Source organism: Thalassophryne amazonica, chromosome 6 (genome assembly GCF_902500255.1).
Source record: "Thalassophryne amazonica chromosome 6, fThaAma1.1, whole genome shotgun sequence".
Taxonomy (NCBI): domain Eukaryota; kingdom Metazoa; phylum Chordata; class Actinopteri; order Batrachoidiformes; family Batrachoididae; genus Thalassophryne; species Thalassophryne amazonica.
The window spans coordinates 23495402-23512466 of record NC_047108.1 but is presented as its reverse complement, the minus strand read 5'-3'; the positions used below and the strand labels follow the sequence as shown (position 1 = coordinate 23512466).

General features: G+C 43.7%; 1 protein-coding gene across 2 annotated transcripts in view; it reads left to right on the top strand.

Annotated features, from left to right (window-relative positions):
* The first annotated feature begins 49 nt into the window (after positions 1 to 49).
* skia (v-ski avian sarcoma viral oncogene homolog a) overlaps positions 50 to 17065 on the top strand; it is a 271182-nt gene continuing 254166 nt past the window's right edge. For both annotated transcript variants that reach the window (XM_034171894.1, XM_034171893.1), the window contains exon 1: positions 50 to 1366. In XM_034171894.1, the coding sequence (XP_034027785.1) occupies positions 452 to 1366 (915 nt within the window). In that variant the 5' untranslated portion in view covers positions 50 to 451. The remainder of the gene's footprint in view (positions 1367 to 17065) is intronic.

The window sequence follows — 17065 nt, the reverse complement described above, 5'->3', positions numbered from 1 at the left end:
TCTCTCTGTCTGTGGGTTGCAGACACACTCTGATCTCACTCGGACTTGCTGCAGTCCTCGACAGCGGAAACACTCGTGAATGAGGATTATTTTATTTTATTTTTGTCATTTTTAAATGTAGCTGTGTCGACGAGGAGCTGTCGCCTTTATTTTCGCCCGCTTGTCCGTGGAATTTGGCGCGGGGAACTCGTGTGCGTGGGGACTTTTCTCTTCTTTTCCGACATGGACAGTCTGCGGGCTGCAGGCTCCCCCCGGCCGCTCTTCTCTCTCTGCTGACCGCATCGGGACCCAGCAGTGTCCGGGGCTGTTTTTCTGGATGTTTCATGAAGCCGCTCTCTTCTCCGCTCACTTTCGGGACGCCGTGGATTTCCCAACGTCAGGACCGGACCGGTGCTCGTGATTCCCGCTTGACCACACGAGGGAATTTCGCTGGGAAAGTTGCAGGAAAAACATGGAGACTGTGAGTCGGCAGAGCTTCCAGCCTCATCCGGGACTGCAACAAACTCTGAAGCAGTTTCACCTCAGCTCTATGAGCTCTCTGGGCGGCCCGGCGGCGTTCTCTGCCCGGTGGCAACATGAGCTCCTCTTCAAGAAGGACGGGAAGGAGCCGGAGCCCGAGCCGGCGCTGCAGCACCTGCCGCCGCCCGTCATGCCCGGGCCGCTCTTCATCCCGTCGGACCGATCCACCGAGAGGTGCGAGACGCTGCTGGAGGGCGAGACCATCTCGTGCTTCGTGGTCGGCGGGGAGAAGCGGCTGTGTCTGCCGCAGATCCTCAACACGGTGTTGCGGGACTTCACGCTGCAGCAGATCAACTGCGTGTGCGACGAGCTGCACATCTACTGCTCCCGGTGCACGGCCGACCAGCTGGAGATCCTGAAAGTCATGGGGATCCTGCCCTTCTCCGCGCCGTCCTGCGGCCTCATCACCAAGACGGACGCCGAGCGGCTCTGCAACGCCCTGATCTACGGAGGCGCCTACCCGCCCCGGTGCAAGAAGGAGCTGAGCGGAGGCCCGCTGGAGCTGGAGCTCACCGAGCGCAGCTTCAAGGTCTACCACGAGTGTTTCGGCAAGTGCAAAGGTTTGTTTGTCCCCGAGCTGTACAGCAGCCCCAGCGCAGCATGCATCCAGTGCATGGACTGCAGACTCATGTACCCGACCCACAAATTTGTGGTGCACAGCCACAAGGCGCAGGAGAACAGGACTTGTCACTGGGGCTTTGACTCGGCCAACTGGAGGGCGTACATCCTCCTGAGCCAGGATTACACGGCCAAAGAGGAGAAGTTCCGGCTGGAGCAGCTGCTGGACGAGATCAAGGAGAAATTTGACTTCGTCAACAAATACAAGAGGAGAGTGTCGTCGTCCAGGGTGAGTGTGGACCCTTTATGACGTCACAGAGCATATGTATATCAGGTTATGTTCTTGCAGACCTCACATTCTTCAAGCAAAAGTAGGCTATGCTCAGATTCTTTCAATGATTCCTTTCTCTGGTTGTGGCAGACCTTGCTATCTTTTTATTTTCTTTTTGGTGCCCGATAGGCTACATATAACGATTATAGCTACTGATATATGCATAAAAATGGCAATGATTCCTAACATTATCAGACCCTTATGACACAGAAATGAAATTGAGGCCTGATGTTTTTCAGTTTAAACATGAACTTTTATTACAAATAACTATCACCAACAACCAGCCAATGCTGGCCTCACACTGCCTTCGCTCAGATTGGCAGTCACACAGGTCAGTATTAGCATAAAACAGACTTGTCTGTTTTTGCCCTCCCTGCCTAGCTAGTGGCACAGTGGCCACTTGTGGCTGTAAAATGCCCACTCTGAAAATGAATAGCAGGAGAGCTTGTTTTGCCTCTATCTCTTGTAGCTAATTGTGACCAAGGGGTGATGGGGGTCCCAGCCATGCTCCACAGCATTGTACACAATGCCGTAAAAGTACACAGTCTGCTGGAAAAGCTATGTAATAACACTGTTTCCAGCAGCCAATATGTTTTTTTTGCATTATTTACTCAGTAAAATAAAAGTTTTCTTATGGGCAAAAATAACGGCCATACCATTATTTTGGTAAGTGGCTCATATCTGTCAATACTATTGATCAGCACATATATCCTGGGTGTCCTTGAGATGCTCCAAGGGCTTCTCACCAAAATGGTCAGTTTAACTGTGGTCAACCAAAGATCATCCTGAAGTGTGAAAATGATGGTGGTAATCAGAGGTCTAGTTCTGGTCATGTTTGTGTTTCCAAAATCTGAATTGTACCAGTTGTTGACTGTGTGTTGTTGGAACTTGTGTATTTGGTCCCTCCTGTAAATGAGTGTCTGAGTGTTTGGTTATCACTGGCAAATTGTTGCTAATGAGGCCTCCTCTGGCAATGACAACAGAATGCCTGTGGTGGTAATAAAGTCATTATTTGGCTGTGAAATGTTCCTGTGGCCTTTTATTGGCCTCTACTGCAAATACAACCTCATTTACTGACAAAAGCTCAAAGGAAACATGAAGGCAAATTTAGGGTTGGTTTCTGTTCTCCATGTGCTTCTGTCTGGTATCAGGGAGGAATCATGGAAGAAGTTCCAAGTGAAAACATGGAGGAATATTCAGCTGTTGCCTTCCAAACATGCACATGCACACGGCTGTGGGCGAGACGCTGCTTGTCTGTCTGCACGGCTGGTTGTTGTTTGTGTCTGTGTGTTTCTGTAGTGCCGGATTCACTCAAACCTCTTTCACACATACAGTGCTGTTGACGTTAGTCAGAGTGAGATCGCAAATGTCTGAATCATATGTGAGCAGAGCAGGTCATCGCCTGGCATGAAGCTGGAAGAATACAAACATCAGAGGGTGAAGCAGGAACATTTTCACCAGGAGGCCAATGAAAATATCATTAACACCCCTGTCACACCTTGACAATTTAGCCAGCGTATGCCCACCTTATTAAAAACGCTGGCATATGCCTAATAAGTTATGGTTAAGTTTTGTATAAGTTAAGAGCACGTTGAAGCATGATGATATACATCGTAATACGTCGAGGACCTTGAAAAACTTTGGGCATGCAAAATATTTTTAATGTATGCCCGCGTATGACTCATATGTTGTGCATATGCGGTACATTATGCGATTGTTGACCCTTCTTGTAAGTTACTCATAAGTTGAAATACAACAATTGATGCTGTCCATTGATTGGCTGAAAGCTGCAGTACTCATGTTAACAGACTCTTTCAAATATTAAAACTATTCACACACGGAGTAACCTGTTTGTTTATGTCGGATTCATCATCACAGCCTGATGAAAATGTATCTACATAAAGCATCCGGATTTTGGAAAACGATGTCTGAAAATACTTTAATTCCTTGTCGTGGCTGAAGAAACATAGCATTTTAAAGAAGTCCCTCTGTAGTTTTTCTGCTGCAGCTGTGTTTCTCACCCTGAACCAGAGAATGTCAGCTCTTTGCGCCACAACAAGACAATTAACTTATTTTAAAAGTTGAAAGAATCACAGCGGCTTATTCATTTACGTTCAGTGTTTATCACAGGCATCAGCTGATTCTTCGACAGTCTGCACATGATGAAAATAAATCCCATGAGCAGACATAAAAAATGAAGAGACAAAAGATAAAATAATGAGACAAAAATAAAATAAAATAATATTAAATTACTCTGTTTTGCCTCCATGTGGAGAAGAGACGTGCACGTTTCGATAATGTGCTCATCAATATTTAAGTGCTCCACCTGTCAAACAAAAGGGTTCTGTTGGTGGTAGAAATGCAAACCAAGCCACACTTAACTGTTGTGACATGTATCATACCGTGCAGTACCCACCCGAACCACTCGGTGGAAAAAGGGCTATCGGCCTACGCTGGCTAAATCGTCAAGGTGTGACAGCTACATAATTTATTAGACGTACGCCCGCGTATGCCAGCGTTTTTACTACAGTTGGCATACGCTGGTTAAATCGTTAAGGTGTGACAGGGCCCTAACGTAAGGCAACTTGATTTGAGAACATCTGATACATCAGGTTTGTGGTACAGATTGGACAATGCTGAGGTTGAAAGAAGCCAGTGTGATTTCTGCAGCATACTTTTTGCTCCTGTATACAGACCCCGCTCCTCCTGAAAGCAAAGCCAGTACTTCCACCCATAGATAATCTTCCTTCATGTGAAAGGGAAACTCCGGACAATGTCCGGACCTGACTACCCAGAGTGCATGTGAGAAAGGAGCAGCAGGATTGCTGCCAAAAAGCACAATTTTCCACTGAGTGTTTAGTGTGTTTATCTCTGTGAGATTTGTAGCTGTGTCTCACAATTTTGGGCAAATGAAGGGCTTCACATGTGATTTCTGACTTATACTATGACTTCCAGATGTCCACTTTTCTGCACTGTAAGACATTGCAAGGGAATGGTCTACATGCTGGAGGGTTTGTGACGTACTTGTTTCAAATATGAATACTACTTACAGTAATGCTTGGTCATTTGCAGTGTCACTCTTGCAAACAGTATTCATGCTATTTCAGCATGTGTGTATGCAGGAAAGTACTTAGAACATTATTGAAAACACCAGAAGAAATACTATGAGCATTGCTGTGTTCCACTTTGGCTTCCTCCAAGGCCTTATCTACATGGAAAACACTATATTTGCCAGGCCCGAATGTGGCCTGAATGCTCCCACAAAGAAAACAGAGAAGATGTAGAACATAGAACATACACATACGAAGTCAATGTTCTGCTGAATTATAAATCAACTAAACTACAAGAGAATGTTGACTGGGAGTCATGTCAATACAAATATGCCGATAATATAATGAACGCTTTTCGGGCGCAGTACCTGAGATGCCCAACACAGAGAGGCGTGACGTCTTGCCGCTGGGGGTTAAGGCTGAGGTTAGAGAGGTGGGACCATGACATCATTGTTTCACAAATGTTGTGTATTGGTTGTACACATGAAAACGCAAAAGTGGTGTTTTGAGATTTATCCACTGCGGGACCCGTTTTCAAAAAGTACCATGTTTGGGCTCCGAAAAGGCTGGTTCTCTGTGGACAAAAACGTTTGCGGATACTCTGAAATTAGTGTCTGTGAGGTTGAGCTTCAAATTTAATGGCATCCTACGTTTTCATGGCTTCCTGCTGGTAATACAACAAAACACCCTCTGTTAATGTCAACTTCGAGTTTTTCTCCCATTAAATCGGATTCTGGTAGTGACAACTGTGGGTTTTTCTTCCCACTAAAGCAGACTCTGTTAGCGTCAACTTAGAATTTTTCTCCTCACTAAAGCAGCCGCAAGTGGCAACTTACATGTTTTCCTCCTCGATAAAGCAGCATCTGTTAGCAGCATCTTTTTTCTCCCAACTAAAAAGGGACTCTGTTAGCAGCAGCGCGGAGCTTCTTTCCATGCTAAATCAGCAGCAATGCTGAATTACCAGCACATCATGTTAAACAGCAGATTTTGTTTTAGGTTAGTTATAATATTGTTGAGAATTTAACTGGGTCAAGCACATAAACAGAGCAGTGATGAAAGCTCTAATTTGATGTTAGTTGACGTTATTTAATTTTTGTTTTCTTACTCTCTGTAGTAGTTGTGCATATATATATATATATATATATACACAGTGGTCCCTCGCTATAACGTGGTTCACCTTTCGCGGCCTCGCAGTTTCGCAGATTTTTTTTAGTGCAATTTTGCATGCTTTTTTTTTTTTACAGCGCATTGTGTTCTGCGTCCTTATCAGGCGGGTCGGTCGCGGCACCGGTCGGCATCACTGCGATTGCTCTCACTGCCTCCGATGCGCTTACTGAGTCTGCGGGCTCGGTAAACGCCGCAGCGGGCCACTCACACCGCCTTCCTGTCTGCTGTGCGGAGCTGCGCCAAATCTGGCAACAGGTCCAGAGACGACGCTCGGTGTTTTGATGCGGATGTTGACCGCAGCCGCAGAGCTCCGTGGCCACCGAGAGAGGACTTGGATTCTTTGTGGGTCCCGCATCCGTACCTCCGGAGGCAGTGAGTGAAGGGAGAGTTCTGCGTGTGTCTGTTTATAATCTTCTCGCCCAGAAGAAAAAAGAGAGTGTTTACACAGGAGAGAAAAGTGAGAAAATGTTAATGCCTGTTTGAGAAAAGTGTATAAAGTGTGTAGTGAGGAGTTTTACAGCCTTAAAACATCTATAATAATTGCAAAAAATAGCGCTGACTACTTGGCAGATTTTGCTTATCGCGGGTTATTTTTAGAACTCTTTTAGTTAGCAGATGTAAAATGCAGATGTAAAATGCATTCAAGTAGGGTGAGTCAGGTCAATATTGGTCTTATTTAGCTCCTTGAAGATGTTTTGCTCTTCAAAGAACTAAAGTCCAGTTGATCTGACTCAGCCTTTGGATACCATGACCTGGATGTCTGAGATTCTCCACAGATATTATTAACTGTGTTTTGGTGAGCAGTTTTGATGACACCCCCCCCCCCCCCCCCCAAAAAAAAACCAGTCAACCCACCCCCATCTGTCCCATGGGAAGAAATAAGGCTAGCGTGGCATTTGCATGAACTGTTACACATGAATGGAGTTGATGAAGCAGGGTTTAGAAGTATTGTGGTGGAAACATAATATGATCCAAACAAAAGGAGGCATTCAGCAAACACTGGACCCATTCCCCCCCCCAAACATTCACCTCCTACCCCAGGCTAGCCACCCCCCCCCCCCGTTTATCTACCATTTACTACACAGTGATTAATGTGGAGTGAGCGAGTGGCACTGGACTTTCAATAATCTCCATGGAACAGTTGCAAAGGTTGTGTAAAAGCAGCTTCCCCGCTGTCCTCCGCTTGGACTGCTTTGAAAGTTTGGAGGAATTTGGTGAAAAGGAGTGTGGGTGATCCTTGTAATCCCGAGCAGCGTTTACATCCTGCCATGCATGCTGAATACACACTTTACATCAGACCTGACGTGAGTGGGCAACGGGCACACCTCAAGGAACCCCACTGGGAGGGCCCTCTTCTGTTTTTACAAGTGTGGACAAGGCACAGAGTCTTAAGTCTCACTGGAACCTCTGCCTCCTTTTATTTCAACTTCTCCTTTTTCCCCTCAACAAGTCTGTTCCAAGAAACACTAATGAGGGAATCCATGCTGGGAAGGAGTTTAGGAATATTACTAAACTTATGGCACCAGAGCTTCCCTTTGTCAGCACATTTCACCAGCGCTCTTTGAAAATGTTCTTGGATGATGTGAGGCAAAGCGCTAGACTGCATCACGCCTGCTCTCTTTGGAGCACATGAGAAAATGCCAACGCCTGCTGTCGGCGAGGAATCGGGCGGCTGAGAATATTAATATGCACGTTACAAATGTGTTAGCAGCAGTCTCGCGGCGTGTAGACAGACACAGGAAGTGGTATTGCCACACTTCCCTCCTTGCAGACACTCTTTTGAAACATGCATATAACTGAATCACAGGAACAGCAGCTTTTCACTTCTTGCAACAAGTCTGCATTTATTTAAAAACATAACACAATCTTGAGTTTTCAGGAAAAGGTCATTCCTGTGATAAGTGCCGCGGTGCTGGCTGTAATCGCTAGCGACGATGCACCGGGCGTGACTGAGCTGTTGTCCTGAGTTTATACGCTGGGCGTGGAAACACTTTGGTTGATGGGACTCTTCTGGGTTCTTGCTGGCACACGTGAGGGTGGCGGTCGCCGTCAGAGTCGGGATGTTTAGATAAGGATTGTGGCTGCTGACTTTAAGATGATGTGATTTTACTGCACCGGCTCTCTGCTCAGTGGTGATATGAGAAGGCGAACAGGCGTGGGCGTGTTTCAGCCACTCCACGTCTGACTCATGCCTGGATTCAAACCACCAGCTTTACATCAGTAAAATGCCAAGAACGGTGCTCACGCTCAATTTCTGTTCCCTTTGGGAAAACGACCCACGTTTTTCTTGTTGACGCTGTGGAATATTTATTGAATGTTGTTTACCTCTAATGAATGTTCATTCATTAGAGGCAGGCAGCACGCGACATGTAGCCAGCAGTCTAGCCTTATTTTCCAGGTCTCAAACTCCCTCAGTGAGAGGAGAATCCATTCAACTCTGACAATGAAAGAGAACCTTTTTTTCCCCACATGGTATTGATGTTTAAATTTCAGCTCTTTTCAAAGAAACACTTTAACTCTGATTGAGATGTCATGACATCATGTTTGAGAAGTCAACCCCAAGTAACCTTTCTGTAAAGATCATGCTTTAGGTATAAACTAAATGGGCCTCACTTCCCAATTTGAGGCTGACTGATATATCAATTGGCTGATAATATCGGCCGATGTGTGCCTTTCACTAACGTAACGATTGCTCATATGAAAACTTTTATTTTACCAAATAAACTGCAGAAAAACACTTCTCTAATCTATACCACTTCATCATGAAGCTATATAACTGGGGATACAAAATGTCCTCATATAAAATCAACAATAATGATAATCATATTAAAACAAACACAGCTCTGGTATCAGAATAGTATTTGTATTGGCAGATATCTAAATTCAGGTATCGGGATCGGAAGTGAGAAATGTGGATCGGTGCATAGCTAGTCTCTTATAATTATTGGAACACAAAATTGGTTTGGTAAGCTCATTGACCCTTGAACTCCTTACACACGTGAATCCAATGATGAGAAAGGGTATTTGAGGTGGCCATTTACAAATGTTTCCCCTCTTTTTATCTCTTCTCGTGAGTGGCAACATGGGAGCCTCCAAACAACTCTCAAATGACCTGAAAACAAAGACTGTTCAACATCATGGTTTAGGGAAAGCATACAAAAAGCTATCTCAGAGATTTCAGCTGTCAGTTTCCACTGTGAGGAACATAGTAAGGAGGTGGAAGACTGCAGTCACAGTAATGAACTGGAGGTGTTTTGTAAAGAATGGTCCAAAATACCTTCAACCAGAATCCAGACTCTCATTGGAATCTATAGGAAGTGTTTATTTCTGCAAAAGGAGGATCTACTAAATATTGATGTATTTTTTCTGTTGGGGTGCCCAAATTTATGCGCCTGCCTAATTTTGTTTAAAGAATTATTGCACACTTTCTGTAAATCCTATAAACTTCATTTCACTTCTCAAATATCACTGTGTTTGTCTGCTATGTGATATATTTAACTGAAATTGCTGATCCAAACAACCAATGATTTATAAAGGAAAATCATGGAAATCATCAGGGGTGCCCAAACCTTTACATACAACTGTAACTGTGTTGACAGCACTGTAACAGTAAAACATACACTTTCTAACCTACATTGTTTATAAATGTAACCATTAAATTCTTTCTAACATTTCCATTTCCCGTGTTTGTGAAGTGCCGTGTGTTGCCTACAAAAGCAAAAATTAAAAAGCGAAACACTCATTGTGAGTCTAAGCAAAACACAGAAGAAAGAGTGGACTTCTTCCAGAGACTGTCTGTGGCCAGGACGGAGCTGTGTGAGGGCAGTGCTGAGCCGCTCACACCGGAGAGAGAGAGGCAGCAGCCAGCCACTGCGTGTAGAGCGGCCAGCGGACGAAACTGTGTTTTAAAAAAAAAAAACAAACACACTGCTTTGCTTTAAATACACAGTAAGCTATTTCAGATGATTAGCGTGGACTGTCTTTTTCCTAAAGGCTTTAGTTCTCTCTGTTTGTTGCATTGGAAAGCTGTAGCTTTTGTGCTAATTTGATTAGCGCTTGCTGTAGTCTTCTTCTTTTTGTTTTTCTGGGGACATTACAGCGCCACACACAGGCATGGCATATGTACTACAACATTAAACAAAGCTTCGAGGCACAGAATTTGCCTCAAACATTTTTTGTAATCGAATTATTCGAATTACTCGACTAATCGTTTCAGCCCTATTGTTATTATTTTAAGCAGTAGTAGTATGAAAAAATGCCTTCAACAGTGGACCTTTTAATCTAAGGTGGTGATGGGGGCTGTATCCCTCCCCTCCCGCCCCGTGATCCCTTTCCATCTGGATTCACTCCTGGTTTGCCACCTGAACAGGAAGAATGGATTACATGTATTTATGCAGAAAGCACGACCAGATTGACAGGTAAAAAAGTTTTATCTGCATTCTTTTACATCATGTTGTCCTCAGCGAGAGACTTTAGGTGCATTTGGGTGGAAAAAAAGCTTTGTTATTTGTTGATAACACATCTTAGCTGTTTTTAGTGAGGACCCTCACAGAGCGGCACAGAGTTTTAAAGGGAAAAAAAGTATAAAAATGTCTTTGTAAAGCTCAGTGTAGGTATGCTGCCATCACTGTGCTTTGAGAGACGACAACTGTTTTTCAACTCGGAGCTGCTGCACAAAACAGATCATGAACAGGTCGCAGCATCAAATGTAAAGTGGGCGAAGTGGGCAGTTCAGCTGAATTCCCAACCTCCCACTGCCCACAGGCCAGTTTTAATGCTATGATCAACCCACACCACCTCTGCCATTGGCATCCCTGATTTATACTGTATAAAGATCCAGAAATAATAGTAACGCACAGTGACCTGGAGAAATAACTTTAAGGTGTGTTTACACATAGGCAAGACGTGTTACGATTGTCATATTTGCGTCATTCTTGGCACATTCCTGACATTCTTAATGTGACTTAACGCATCTGAATAGGTTTCTTAATAGTGCGTGTTGGCACGTGATATTCATGATTTTCATGATTTTCATGGAGCATGTTTTTGGCTTTCAAAAAATCTTTCACGAATGTCACACACCACCCTCATTTCGCCTCATGTAGTGGAGGTCACAACTGAGTGTGTTGATTCGTCTTGATTAGTGTTGATCCTTAATAGAGCGTGACAGCATTCTTCTCTGGTGTGCGCACAATTAAACCCTGCTGCACCGCATTCAGTTTCATTGCTTCAGTATGCTGAAGGACAGTGAGGCCAAGTCAGCTAAAAGTTTGTTCCAATGCTCCTCAGTGCGCTCCTGCAGGTGTTCCACCTGCTGCATGTGCCTGATGTTTGGGAAAATGAGTGAGACAAGAGCCATGTGCAGCCACACATCTGGCCCTCTCTGTCTCCTCTCTGCGCCACTCCATGGCACAGAGCCCAACTAAGCATGCAGTCACAAAGTTCTTCTGCTGTGGATTTTGAGGAACAAACTGGAGCGATCTGAATTGTTCGGCAACTGACGGTTGGATGAATATGGGTGTGTGTGTGGAGACAATTCACCTCATTCACAATGTGACAGAACTTAACGATGCGCTGTTACATGCGATAGATCCCAACAATGCAGAACATTATTCTTGACTGTGCGTAATGGTTCCTGATAATTCTCCAGCAACATTAATTGTAACGCATGGTAACAGGTTGCAGCAGTTCCTGAGGACACCTGATGCCTCTGCCCTAAATAATCACATTTGTGATCAGCGGCTAAGAACGTATACTTCGTGGCATTCGTGATGTGCTGTCATTATGTGTAAACTCAGCATTAATCTGATTACTGATTTGGAAATATTAATGCATTAGATTACTCGTTACTGAAAAAAGCTGTCAGACTAGAGTAACACATTACTGACACATTACCGCCATCACTGGCTGCACAGTGAATTTTGCAGAGTAAAATTTACTCTGTTAGGATAACATTTGGTCCCGGTCCAAAACAGACTTAAATATACTCTAACACAGTGCTAAATCAACTCTATCACAGTGTACAATCGACTCTTACTGGAGTAGAAACACTTGATTTGACAAGACAGTAGAGCTGATTTCACTCTATAAAAGTATATCTTACTCTGCAAAATGTACTGTGTACAGGTGTGTAAAATCTGTCTTGTTTTTATATTTGTTGTTTTTTTCTGCGGAGAGGTGGTGTTAACGTATGACGCTCTGTCAGATACAGAGCGTCATGCATAGAGAAAAAATGTATCGAGGGAACTGACGTATTTATTTCTGCCAACGCATATGCTGATCACATGAATGTGCACGTGTGCCTGTCAGTGTTAAAGCCATGACACAACAAGGAAGACTATGAATTATTTGTGCGTGGCCGAGCGAATGTCAGCAAAATATTTTTGCCGAACCTTTGCGCTGTGTTCACGCTGAGACTGAGACCTAGGCAGCGCAAAATTTGACTGAGGTAACCAAATCTCATTTCTCTGTGCAGAAAAAAACAAGAAGTGTTTAAAGCTAGAAGAGTTTGCCTGAAGTGAACCTGACAAAGCGTTCTGTATGCAGGGCCGAGCTGTGGAGGCAGCTGGATGGAAACCTGAAACGTGATGTATAATATATGTAATTAGCAGAGCCAACAAATATTCCACAGTGTTCAGGGCCGCAGCTCATGATTATCTTCATCAGCTACTCTAAAACAGGTCGAACCAGAGTTTAACCAAGTAGTTTTATGCAGTCTGTCATTAGGGGCACAGGAGTTAAAACAAGTTGAACCAACACAATTAACCAGCTGTCAAACTATTGATCAGACTGATCAGTTTTGTTTTTTTTGTTTTTTTCTGGGAGGAAAGAAAGTTTTCCTGTTGGTCTGAAGAGAGCCGTGGAGGAACGTTCCCTCAAACATGATGCTTGCGTTTGAAAGTTAGAGCTCGGTGATGCCTGCAGTGTTCCAGCTCGCAGGTCTGAAAAGAAGAAAAATATGCAGCCTCGGTCCTGCTACGCTTCCCCCTTTACTTCCACGTCCTCCCCCACTCGCTCCAGAATCCCCTGCTGCTGCTGCTCAGGATATTTGGCCTCCAGCTGAAAGGGCCGCTTGTTTCAGGAGGGAGGTGGGGTGGCTCAGAGGAAGTGACCTCCCCGAGGGGATACAGGCCCATGTCCTGTTTCTTATGCACGGCAGCACGATGGTCAGGCCCGCCTGCAGCTGACCGACGGGACAGCAGCTGCTCGCTGCGTGTCAGAGTGGCTGCTTCGTTCTCGTGTCACCCGTCTTTGCGAAGTCATAACCGATGGAAATGTTTCCCATGAACTTTGAATTATTTGTAATTTTTCAAAAATTAGGAGGAAGCCTCCAATTAAGTTAAGCTGCTGTAATGATTTGTGCAGCCTGACCTGTTCCACGCTGGTCAGACTGCTGCTGAAGGACTATGCAGCTTGAGCGAGCGTGGACCGCTGTCCACAGTCCACAGGCAGCACCAAACTACCAAATGTGACGCCGCCACTGTGACAGCAGCCTTAGAGAGTACAGGGCTGGAGGGAATCTGGACTGATAGTAAAGTAAATGGTCTGAAGTGTTTAAAAACTAAATGCTAAAATGAGGCTTTTCAGGAGAATTTGGGGATCCTGACAGTGACGTCATGCCCATCCGTATGTAATTTATGACAGATAGAATTTTGCATTTTGTTTTAAGACATAATACTGGTAAATAAAATGTTAATTCCTAAAAAAGTATGTATTTGTACTCATTAACTCACAAAAACAAAAGTTTTTCATAATTTGGATTGCAGTTGTTTTGCTTGATGATTTACCAATAAAAGGGTTGTTAATTAATAGTTTGACTTAAGAAGCTTTTAAAAGCTCTCACTCTTCTCCCCACCCCCACTTCCCAGGGCTCGATATAGTACGTGCATGTGCTAGTTTGTGCACATACTTTTATACTGCACTAGCACTGGTGCAAGTAACTTTATCCAAGTTTTATCAACTATAATCACCAGTAGAATGAACCAGTAAAGGAATAAATAAGGAAAAACACAATTTCCAGTGTGTTGTCTTCATCTTCTCTGCGTTTTATGACTCTCACACACGGAGCGAGTTGCTGTGACGATTCGTTCGCGCGCACGTTAAAAAAAAAACTGTCTGCCGCTGCTGCCGCTGCTACTGCTCTTCCCTCAAACTCTGTCATAACCACACCGGACCTGCTTTGAGTTGGTTGTGCAAGTAACTTTTTTGGTGCAAGTGATTTTTTTGTTACTAGCACCAGTGCGAGTAGGTTAAAAAATGTATTTCAACCCCTGCTTCCCCTCCTTCTCTGTCACAAAATAGTTACAAAAACTACATTTTGCTATTCTAGAAAATGGAAGCACCGACAGTCACCTTGTTGCCAGGTTGGTTTCCTAAAGATTTAACAAACAAATGTGTCCGTCTGAGTAAAATGTGCCGAGCAGGTTTTTGTGTGCAATTTAATGTTAGTCTCAGCTGTGCTTCCCATAAAACTCCACCCAGGGAAGCACTGTGACACGTCCGTGACACAGACGGTGACGGTGGCGCAACATCACAGCTGAACTGGTGTTGTCTGGGAAATCCTGGATAAAGGGCTGCTCGTGAAGCAGCCGGCAAAATGAATTAGGTTTACCGATTCCTTTCTGTGCAGCGTGTGTCCCTGCCAGCAGCTGTTTATTTAAAAGCCTTTTAATGTCAGTCTAACAAAAGACGAGTTTCCTGTTTTTGCCTGATTGTGCACAAGGAATGAAAGCAACTAAAAAGCAGAATGTCAGTTGTTCAATTCTAATTTTGTTGCCTCTTGATGGGGTGCGCGCCGGCCAATTTGCATGTGTTTGCCTTTGTAACATTTTAACTGCCTCCTCCTCAGCTACAGTTAAATTCTCCATGAACCATTTAAGATGTTACCGAAAGAGCTTAATTGCTTTAAAAAAAAATTATGGCTCTGGAATGCGCAATCTCAACCATAACTTAAAAATGTAGGAGTCATCCTGTGATCACACTCGTCAGTGCACGTTTCTGTCCACAGCTCTTGGTGTGTGTGTACACATCAGATACACATCACAAATGTGGCAACAGAGTTCGAGCATGCTTGAAATGGTCACTTTTGGACTTGTAGTTCAACATGCCACCATAACTGGCAGACAGCCAGGCGGGTCTCCTGAGATGGACATTCAGCCTCACTTTAAAAGTAGATGATGCCAGTGATGCTATATTGGCACGTTGGTGCCCGTGTTTGCCTGTGCAACTCTTAGTGCTTTGGACTATTACCACTTGAGCAGAGGAAAAGGTAAGACATTTATGTGCATGTCATTGCGATGCAGGTACACAACCCATGTGCACCTGCATCGCAGTGACATGCACATAAATGTCTTACGATGCAGGTGCACATGGGTTGTGCTGCACGAATGCACTCTGTGTTTATCAGAGTAATTAAATGCCTTGTGATGATGGCAAAACTTCATTGCACCATTGTTTTGACACTCTTAAAACTGCTGACAAAATGGCATGACACAGCGGTTTTCATCATGCGCTTTGGGTTCAACTGGATGCACCCAAAGCGTAGTGTGGTGCACTCACTACAACACGGTGCACCACAACACATGAAAATAGTTGGAAATGATTTTAAGTTGTTTGTGGTGTGTCACATATCGTACAAAAAAATGGTGTTTTTCCATTTCTTCACACACTGTAAAACTCCATGAGTTAGTTGAACTCAAACCATTTGAGGAAACCGATTGCCTTAAACCATTTGAGTTTGCCAACTTAAATAATTTTCAAAAATTGAATTGTTAAAGTTTTAGTTAATTAAACTTATGTAAATCTAGTTTATGTTTATCAATATTCAATAAATTTCTGCCTAAAACATTTGCATTGCATTTTTTGTTACATTCCTTAATTTACTTGTTGACTCTGCGTTGTGTTGTTATGACTCCGCCCATTCGCTCCCCTCAGGACGCGAACTCACGATCTCCGGCATGGAAGTTGGACTCTCTAACCAGAAGGCTAAAACCCAGGGCTCTGGTCTCGTGACCAGAGAATTCTTTTGAGCTGTTGGGAGTGAGGTTTACTAACTACATCTGCACAGCGACACCGCCTGGCCCCGTTACATAAACTCAATTAAAATGAGTGAATGGAATGCACTGGAAATACTTCACCAACACTTAAATGCCCCAAAATTTTAAATGCACTTAAAGGAACTGAGTTGTTATGACAACAATTCATTTTTGAGTTAGTTTAATTAATGGAAATGAGTGACTATAACTTTTTTCAAAGTTTGAGTTACACTAACTTAATTATTATTGTATTAAAATGGAGAGTTCGGTTTAACGGTGCACTGTGAAGCAGCTGCACTGCACGCTGTCTGTCTCCCTGAGATTTCTGAACAGAGTGGCCATAACAAAGCCGTATGGCAAATGCACTGAAGTAAAAAGTACATCACTTGCTAAAAATATGATATGAGTAAAAGTAGAAATACGGGTTGACATCAGGAACGTGAAGAGTGTTTGTTAGTGGTCGCCAGCCGGTGCGTTCTATCCTTGCAATTAACAACATTAACAACCTGGAATCAACCCCAGGTCCAACTCCTATCTCACTGAGCTACCTGTTGTTTTATTGTTTTTATTGGTATTATTTGTGACATGAAAATGAGACATACATTACAGTATGTGTCATCTGTAGACTTTAGACTGTCATGTGGCCATAACATTTATTGCTATTGCTATAATATTCATTAAAGGTAAATAGAAGACCTTGTAGGCGTTAAAAAAAACGATTCCCATCTTGAGAAAAACAAACATCTTGGCAAGCAGCATTCATTGGAGCTTATCTCTGAAGCTTAATAAGCCATCAGCTCCAGGGATCCAGGCCAGTGTGCAGGAACGCACAGTCACTAATGGGACCCACAAGCCACCGGGGCTCCAGCTGTTACTTAAAGCAAAGGAGGACAAATTTAATACAAAATGATAACAAACAGCCTATTTCGCAACATTACACAAACTAATAATTGACTCCTTGATGCAGGTCTGATTTAAGATCACCAACAACATTAACACTAACATGTTTCATTAAACTTATTTTGGGAATTTTAGGCAGAATCCTGCCACCGGAGGTGTCATAACTCGGGGACTCACATCAGGCTGTGCAGATTGTAATTCGAATTCTTATGTGTTAAACAAAATATAATTTTACTTACCATGTTTACTCTAATAAACACTCCTGGAGTGTGAAACTTATTGGCAATCGTTTGCGTGCGTGTGCATGCATGCATGCTGTACACAGTACGGCCTTACAGTACGTACGGACATATGTACTGCATTCAAGAGAAGCAGCGAATGCTGTTTTTCTGCATGCAGTAGCTGCTACACAATTACATAAAATAGCTTCATGCAAATGTTGGTACTTGGCAGCATTCAAGCTAAAAGTTGTGAAAAAAGGGGAAGAAAAGGGGACGCACCCTGCT